This window comes from Triticum urartu, chromosome 3A (genome assembly GCF_056163025.1).
Source record: "Triticum urartu cultivar PI428250 chromosome 3A, HENAU_Tu73, whole genome shotgun sequence".
NCBI classification, from domain to species: Eukaryota; Viridiplantae; Streptophyta; class Magnoliopsida; order Poales; family Poaceae; genus Triticum; species Triticum urartu.
The window spans coordinates 541578986-541585261 of NC_141875.1; the positions used below are offsets into that span (position 1 = coordinate 541578986).

At 42.3% G+C, this 6276-nt stretch overlaps 1 protein-coding gene across 1 annotated transcript; it reads right to left on the minus strand.

Moving 5' to 3' along the window:
* Window positions 1-1997: 1997 nt before the first annotated feature.
* On the minus strand, window positions 1998-3606 carry LOC125548690 (putative H/ACA ribonucleoprotein complex subunit 1-like protein 1). Its single transcript, XM_048712244.2, has 4 exons — window positions 3385-3606; window positions 3139-3287; window positions 2671-2786; window positions 1998-2302 (listed from the first exon to the last, which is right to left on the minus strand). Exons 1-4 carry the CDS (start codon window positions 3536-3538, stop codon window positions 2149-2151), a joined length of 573 nt encoding a protein of 190 aa, XP_048568201.1. The 5' UTR covers window positions 3539-3606; the 3' UTR covers window positions 1998-2148.
* Window positions 3607-6276: the final 2670 nt, after the last annotated feature.

A 6276-nucleotide genomic window follows, 5' to 3' on the forward strand; every position in this document is an offset into this window, starting at 1 on the left:
AAAAACATTTCTTGCTACAAGTTCAAGTGCCCGATGATGGAAAGTTGGAAATTGCTATCCACTTTATGCACACATAATTCTCTCTCCCGTTTATGTCTATGTTTTTATAAATAAATCAAAATTTTAAAAATGTGGAGGAGGTCCAATATTTATGACAAAACTAAGGTATTTTAATGCTAAAAGAAATAAACCAAGAAGTCCAAATTACAAAACAGAGAAGTTCGATGTTTATAAAAACTCAGATTTTCTTTGTTACTAAAGAATCAAAATGAGGAATTTCAAATTAAAATAGAGGAGGAGTTCGATGTATACGGGAAACTCAAATTATTACCGTTTCTAAGAAAAATAAAACTATGAAGTTCAATTTACAAAAAAAATGTTTGATGCTTATTTAAAAAAACTATTTCCTTTCTAAGAATATGACTAAGAAATTGAAATTAAAATAATATAGAAGTTTGAAGTGTATAAAAAACTCATATTTGTTACAAGAAGTTCACATGCACCTCCGTGCACGGTTTAGAATTTATATTGCGGGACGTCCGACCTCCAAATACATGTTTTAAAATGGCAAAAAATGACGTCGTGGAAACAACGAGAAGTTCAAATACTATAAGGAATGCATTTCAGGTGAGAATAAAAGTATAGAAAAATAAAAACTTAAAAATGTTTGTTGAAAGAAGTTCAAGTGCTCTGTCTGGGGAAGTTGAAAAATTCTTGCGAGAGAGGTTCACCTTGTATTTCTATGTTCGAAAACACACAAAATAAATTGTTTTTTTGCTTTTTAAATAATTCTCTCAATCCACGAGGAAGTTCAGTTATTATTTAGGAGAAATTTGATTTTAAAAAGAAAATAAAAAATTAAATTGTAAAAATGGAAAAAGTTCATGTCCTACATGGTGTGTGTTTAATACGAGAAAATGAATTAAAAGGCAAGGTCCAATTTTGTTGTTATTATAAGTTCAAGTCCTCGGTTGGAGAAAGTTAAAAAAATTATTGTGAGAGAGGTTTATACAAAAGGAATATCATTTGTGTAACACTGCTCAATGGATGAGAAAATTATAAACTTGAACTTTCTCACCCGTAATGATATTGTGGGAGAGATTTCTACAAAGGTCGACTTGTCACAAAAGGTTTTCGACAAATTCAAGGGGTTGACTACGATGAGACTTTCTCACCCGTAGCGATGCTTAAATCTGTTTGAACCATGTTAGTAATTGCAACATTTTATGATTATGAAATCTGGCAAATGGACGTCAAAAATGCATTCTTTAATGGAGTTATTAAAGAAGAGTTGTATATGATGCAACCAGAAGATTTGGTTGATCCTAAAGATGCTGACAAAGTGTGTCTGGTGGATCCACATATAAGAAGATATCACCTAAGATGAATCTGCCGCTGGCTCCTCGTTGATCCTGCAAACAATTATCATGTAGCTCTTTCAACGGAAGAATCAATTTACTAGACTCGTTTTAATGACTATGACTGGAAATATATTTGTCGATATCAGGCTCATTTTTGTCTAAACATGACAAGGATGTAACTTCCCAGATGCAATGTAAAACTACTTGTACACACACACACTGAAGATGGCAGTTCAATCGCAACGACTGGACACTGGTGCTTTCCCCGAGGAAAAATTAGATGATGACGACGGCTCCATTAGGTAGTTTTACGCGCCACGGGAAAACAAATTGAAGGCCCTGATATTAGATGTCACAGAATACCAGTCCAGATTGTTGTTGTCTTTGTGGTGGATCACAGATATTAGATGTCACTCATAAAATTGTTGCTGTCTTAAAATTACACGCCACACTTAGATGATGACGACGGCTCCGTTGATGATGATTGCACATAAGGCAACCAGGCCGGCGCATCAGGACAGCATGTAAAACTACTTGTACACACACACTGATATCGCATCACCAAATTGCGGCATACTAATCAGATAATGTTATCACTATATAAGCACCTCTACAAGTAATTCTGATACACCAACATTAACTCAACACTTGACAACATTTTATTCATACAAATATTGAATCAACTCCCACACAAAGTGCGCTCACAGCTGACTTAACATAATGTTTCCAGCTGAACAGATAATGTAGAGCATCATGTTTCAACAAAGAGCAAACTTAAAACTACATCCTAGAATCTGCCTCGTCCTCTGAAACCACGCCCTCCACCCCTGGGAGGTCCGCGACCCCTTGGTGCACCTCTTCCACGGAATCCACCACGGCCACCAAATCCACCACGACCACCACCTCTTCCACCGCGACCACCACCTCTTGGAGTCGAGCCCCTGCATACAACAAGCAAAGCAAAAGACTATCAAACAGCTAACAAGTTACCAAGCTGTAACTAGTGGTACACTAATGGTACTCCCTTCGTTTCATACTAATGCTAAGAATGCTGCTGATATTTTTATATAGACTTGGTCAAACTTAACAAAGTTTTGACTTAGGAAAATCCTATAACCTCTTTCACAGAGACTGTCTGCAAGAGTTTTGACACTGCTGGTTTCAAGTTTGAAGAACGTAGTCAGTTCAAACTTATCAATACACTACGAACTGAATAAGAGTTAGCCATGAAAAGACATGTTGCTAAGTTCCATATTCAAGACTGAAGAGTAAATAATGCAAAAGAAATGACAAGTAAACAGATCATTACTTTGGCTGTGGCAGGAAGCGTGAGAGGGGCAGCAGCTTCATGGGGTCAATGAAGAACTTGTCACCTTCATTGTAAGATGTTGCAATGACTCCCTCGAACATCTTGACCGAGAAATACTACAGACAATACAAAACTTATAAGATATGCAGCGTGAGCAGACCTAAAATTTAGAGCAATGATAACAACAGAGGTAAAAAAACAATCAGGCAAGGCATTCAGTCATCTTAAAAGTTGCACCTAAATATCAAACACGCTACGGCATTGCCACACAGCCAAAACAAACATTTTCAACTGTACTAAATGGAGAACCAAACTCAGTTCTCACATGCCTTGAGATTCAAGACTCTAAATTTGAAGTGGTAAACTGCTAGCTTCAACCGAGCAAAAAATCCTGCCTAACAACAGATGGACCAGTTGGTCAAAACTTTGCAGGCACTATATTGCTGATGAGGGGAAGTAAGCGGTTACTGATTCGTTGATGGGGCCGAAGATCTCGTCGACTTTGCCGATCTGGGTCTTGTTCTGGAGGTATATGGGCGCGTTGAAGTAGGGCACCTTCTCGTTCGTCAGCTTCGTTACCGCGTCCCCCTCGCAGGCGTGCAGGAACGTCGACACCTCTGCATAATAAACAAACAAAAAACAAGAGACATCAAACTCACCGGAGCCTCGAAAAGAAAGGGCTCGGACAGTTAGGACTTGAAAGAAACCACGCACCGACGACCTCGGCAGGAGGGCCCTCGTCGCGAAACCCGCCGCCGCCTCCACCGAAGCGGCCCCTGCCGCCGCCGCCGCGGCCGCCTCCAGCGAAGCGGCCACCTCGGTCGCCGCCGCGTCCGCGGAAACCTCCGCCGCCTCTCGGTGGCCGCATGGCGATGGGTGTTTGGCGGCGGGGGCGGGGGCGGGGGCGATGAAGGGTTTCGGCGACGAGGGGTGAGGGGTGAGGGGTTTGTTAGGGTTTTAGTGGAGGAGGCCATACCTGGGCCCATGAAGTCCAATATGGGCCCAATACTCATTTCGGCCCATATATAGCAAGATATTGGTCGCTCGTTTTGTTTCTCTTAATTTTTTTTATACTGATGACAGAGATAACGTTTTGACCCATTGGCCTCCATAGAGGCTTATAGTAACTAAGAATAAATTTAGACTATACAATAAAGAAATTACGGAATAGTACATTTACTGGGCATTAAAGTTCGCCACCCGTGATAATAAAGCATAACCAGACAACAGATTACATACACTAGGTACCATAAGTCGCCATCAGTGCAAATAAACGCACAAACAAAATAATTTACATAACCGACATCACTTTTAACACACAAAGTGAGGTCCATCTCCTTATGAAATCTCAGGTGCATGTTGTACACATATAAGAACTCTCTCCAAGAGTTGCCGATGAAATATGTTTTTCTTGATTATTGGTGACATCGACAACAAAATCAAATCCTTCTTTTGTCTCAAGCAAAGATGTAACTTGAGTTAAAACATATCTCAGAATGTTGATGTGTTTTAAGAAATCATTTCTTGCAAAGTCGGGGATAGCCTGAGAAAAATGGAAGGAAAAGCCAAGTATTCTTACAGAGAATTATGAACTGGATATTCTAACAGAAAGAAGATTGTATGTTGGTGAGATTATTTTTTAAAAGACTATACTTCAGATAACAATGTGTCATGTGACAAAACGTGAAAATTACAAATAGGTAGACATGAATATGAAATTGGTATCCAAACAGAACTTATGTATCCCTAGGTATTGGCCCGTAAAATGTCGGTACGAGTTCTATGTTGAAGTCTGTATGAAATCAGGATATACTAAAATGACATGTGAGTTGGTCTAAAAGGCAAAACTTTGGAAACATAATGAAATAATTAGAGGCAATTGAAAGAATATTGGATCTACATCGTGTCCAGTCAATAAGGGAGCACATAGTTATGAAAAGACTATAATTAACTAACTAATAAATCAGACATCTGATGAACAAGATTCGAAATAAATATTTCGAAGTTGCCTTTCTTTTTTATAGTTTGGTGGAAAAAAGAGGGAAAGGCAGTTGTTCTTCAGAATGTTGTCCTCGTCGCACAAGCCGCTAAGGTTGTTAGAAATTGGCAATTATAAAAGTGCCAACAACTGGTTTAGTAAAAGAAAAGTACTCGGGCCTGATTTGAACGAGATTAAGGATACATGGAGATTTGCCTCCATTTCATGAATTGCATTGAGGTCCATTGGGGTTCTCTTCTGTAGCGCGACTTGCAAGAGGGTGTAGACAACCACCGGCAGTAGTTGCAGTGCTCGTCGATGATTGTCATCATCAACATCCGACAAGCGATGGCAGCAACGTCCGGTAGGACTATGAAGAGAGTAGCCTACCCTCAAAAACACGTTTTATTTTTACTACTACACTTCATCTCAGCCCAGCAGCCCAATATAGCAACAGCCAACTACTAACTGCTAAATGCCTATGACCCAATTGTAATTCCTATGAACATTTTAGCTAATAAATAAAGGCCTAGCAAGCTTTTCTCAAAAAAACTGCAAAATGCCCAACTGCTAAAGGGAAACGTTTCCTTCCGGTCGACCGGCTACGCTTTCGTCCGGTCGCACTGTTCGCTGGCTGCAGGCCCACCTTATCCCTTCATACTGTCTTCCTCCTCAATTCATTGCTTCTGTTTTGCTTCGTCCCCATCCTGCGCTAGCCACGGCAGCTCCATGGCTCGTCGATTTTTGTTGCCCTGCTCGACGCCCAACCTCTTCCTCCATCGTGGGCGGCGAGCACCTCTCCCATCTCCTTCTCCTCAATTCGCATCCCCTCTCGCTTCCTGCATCCATGGCCATCTGTAATCTTCTTCTATCCTAGCCATGGCCTCCGTCGGTCCGTCCAACTTCGGCTGCGAGTCCAGCGAGCCATGCTACAACTGGCATGCCCTCCTGCTACAACCGGTGTCAGTGCTTCTAGAGCTCTTTGAGACCATCACAGCGATGATCGGCGCCGAAAGCTACAACCACCACTGCATGGAGCTAGAACCACCACTGCGCTGAAATTTCCTACGATCACGCAAGATCTATCTAGGAGATGCATATCAACGAGAGGGGGAGAGTGTGTCCACGTACCCTCGTAGACCGAAAGCGAAAGCGTTAGATTAACACGGTTGATGTAGTTGAACGTCTTCACGATCTAACCGATCCAAGTACCGAACGTACGGCACCTCCGTGTTCAGCACACGTTCAACTCGATGACGTCCCTCGAACTCTTGATCCAGCAGAGGGTCGAGGCAAAGTTTCGTCAGCACGACGGCGTGGTGATGGCGATGGTGATGTGATCTGCGCAGGGCTTCGCCTAAGCACTACGATACTATGACCGGAGGAGTAAACTGTGGAGGGGGCACCGCACACGGCTAAGAGAACAATTGATGTGACTTCGGGATGCCCCCCGCCCCCGTATATAAAGGAGAGGGGGAGGAAATGGCCGGCCAGGAGGAGGCGCGCCAAGGGGGGAGTCCTACTAGGACTCCACTCCTAGTAGGATACGCCCCCCTCCTTCCAGCGGAGAGGGGGAAAGGGAAAGAGGGAAGAAGGAGAAGGAAGGGGGGCCTCACCCCCACCCCTTT

Bases quoted from the DNA above. Each gene is read 5' to 3' on its own strand.
- LOC125548690 (XM_048712244.2), bottom strand. From the start codon at position 3,538: ATGCGGCCACCGAGAGGCGGCGGAGGTTTCCGCGGACGCGGCGGCGAC. The intron at 3,288-3,384 runs GTGCGTGGTTTC...TTTATTATGCAG, and splicing joins CCCTCCTGCCGAGGTCGTCG to AGGTGTCGACGTTCCTGCAC. The intron at 2,787-3,138 runs GTAACCGCTTAC...TATTGTCTGTAG, and splicing joins TCGGCCCCATCAACGAATCA to TATTTCTCGGTCAAGATGTT.